The sequence below is a fragment of the Aegilops tauschii genome, chromosome 7, assembly GCF_002575655.3.
Source record: "Aegilops tauschii subsp. strangulata cultivar AL8/78 chromosome 7, Aet v6.0, whole genome shotgun sequence".
NCBI classification, from domain to species: Eukaryota; Viridiplantae; Streptophyta; class Magnoliopsida; order Poales; family Poaceae; genus Aegilops; species Aegilops tauschii.
This window is the reverse complement of record NC_053041.3, coordinates 606,950,409-606,952,365: the sequence shown is the minus strand read 5'-3', so window position 1 is coordinate 606,952,365 and position 1,957 is coordinate 606,950,409. Positions and strand designations below refer to the sequence as shown.

General features: G+C 51.1%; 1 protein-coding gene across 1 annotated transcript; it reads right to left on the bottom strand.

Annotated features, from left to right (window-relative positions):
- Positions 1 to 965: 965 nt before the first annotated feature.
- On the bottom strand, positions 966 to 1,703 carry LOC109743127 (histone H2B.3-like). Its single transcript, XM_020302209.3, has one exon. The coding sequence runs from the start codon at positions 1,633 to 1,635 to the stop codon at positions 1,216 to 1,218; it is 420 nt and encodes a 139-aa protein (XP_020157798.1). The 5' UTR covers positions 1,636 to 1,703; the 3' UTR covers positions 966 to 1,215.
- Between the last annotated feature and the right edge of the window lie 254 nt (positions 1,704 to 1,957).

Here is a 1,957-nt window from a genome sequence, read left to right as displayed (position 1 = left end):
AATGAAGAAGAAACTAGATTGAGAAGATGCACAACAAGAATAAAAAAAGTGATCCTAAAAAAAGGGGAAGGCCCAGGACAGAGGGGTGTGACGGCCGGACGAATCGGCTGTGTGCCTCTATGTACAGCTCGTGTGCCACATACGGAGGTGGGTATACCTTATGGTCAAATGACCATACTACCCTTATACGGTTTGTAAGGGGGTGTATCGAAGCATATTCTTGAATCCATTTGGCTATTAACTAGTTTCTGTAAGGATCGGGTTGGTGGTCTTAAAATAAACAAGTGGGGTGCTGAATGACTTCACTCAGATTACTCGCTCGTCTATGGGCGTTCAGGGGTCTACGAATTGAAAAGGTACAAATGGTTTGGTGAAAGCTCTGAAAAGGATCTTAAGACTAGTGTGAATTGCCATGGTAAACATACTAGAAAGTTAGTTGTCTTGTGTCTCACTTGGCCTTGTGGTTGTTGACTTGCTAGAGACAGAAGAGTTGTGTCTCCAGGTCTCGGGTGGCGAAGAGAGAGCACTGGAGCTGTTCACACAAACAATTACGTGAGAAACATTCAGTTTCAATATGAAACGCCTCCAGCCTCCAGTACACCAATACAGTTTCTGTTACAGAGGCAGAGAAATTTTCACCAAAGAACACGTATGTTTGGTTAAGATGGTGTGAAATAAAACAATAAACGATTCAAGTTCACCGTGTCGTAAAGATAGAGAAAACATAGACGCACTGACAGAAAACAAAGAGGTAAACTGTCAAGAAGAAGGCGACAGCCAGGAGTACTGCTCCAATCATTCTCTACTTTGCGTCGACATCCGGGTGTTCACAGGTGCTGCAACCGTTCCAGTAGATCAATAATCTCATGTTGCCAACACAAGGCATTTGAACACAAAGGATGCAGCAGCTGTACAAAACCTGAAAACAGTGTGATGTGCAGAAACTGGTATTCACGCAGAGCTCCTGGATAAAATCTGAATTTCATTCATACACGAACAGAGAAGACAAAGGATAAACTCACACAAGCAGGATCATAGCAAGAACTCTCTCAAGAAATGTAGGGACCATGGCAAGAACCGAACATGATAGACAGTCAGATTCAGAGACAGAATAAATCAGCACTGTTACTATTTCTTCAGTTCATGAAACAGTTAACTTACAAGATGACAGAGTACAAACAGCATCATCATCCAACATGGCAGGGAGCAGCCCATCTATGCGGAGGTGAACTTGGTGACGGCCTTGGTGCCCTCGGAGACGGCGTGCTTGGCGAGCTCACCAGGGAGGACGAGGCGGACGGAGGTCTGCACCTCCCGGGACGTGATGGTGGGCTTCTTGCTGTAGCGGGCGAGCTTGGCGGACTCGCCGGCGAGCTTCTCGAAGATGTCGTTGATGAAGGAGTTCATGATGGACATGGCCTTGGAGGAGATGCCGATGTCCGGGTGCACCTGCTTCAGCACCTTGAAGATGTAGATCTTGTACGTCTCCACGCTCTTCTTGGACTTCTTCTTCCCCTTCTTGTCAGCGCCGCCCTCCTTGGACGCCGGCGGCCTCTTCTCGGCCTTGGTCTTCTTCGCCGCCGTGGTCTTCTCGGCCTTCTCCGCCACCGGCTTCTTCTCCGCCTTGGGGGCCATGGATGCCGCTGCTCCTTCGCCGGGGACGGGTGTGGTGGTGTTTCGCTGGGAGGTAGGAGGAGTGGTGGGGAATCGGCGGCGGGGGTGCGGCGAGCTTATAGGAGGGGAGAGCCGGCCCTGATTGGTGGAGGGGTGCGTGCCACGGATCGGCGGCCACGAGTCGTTTGATACGATCTCAGCCGTTCGCCGCTGTGGGTGCTGGACGGCGCGGATGCGCCTCGGCAAGGATCGCTGACGTGGCGGAATGGTGGGCGGGGAGCAGACGGGCTTCGGCCCGCGCGCGCATACGGAATACCAATTGGGTTTCCTCCGTGGCGGGAAT

What these genes read in the sequence shown, in the direction of transcription:
- LOC109743127 (XM_020302209.3), bottom strand. Translation starts at nt 1,635, where the DNA reads ATGGCCCCCAAGGCGGAGAAGAAGCCGGTGGCGGAGAAGGCCGAGAAG.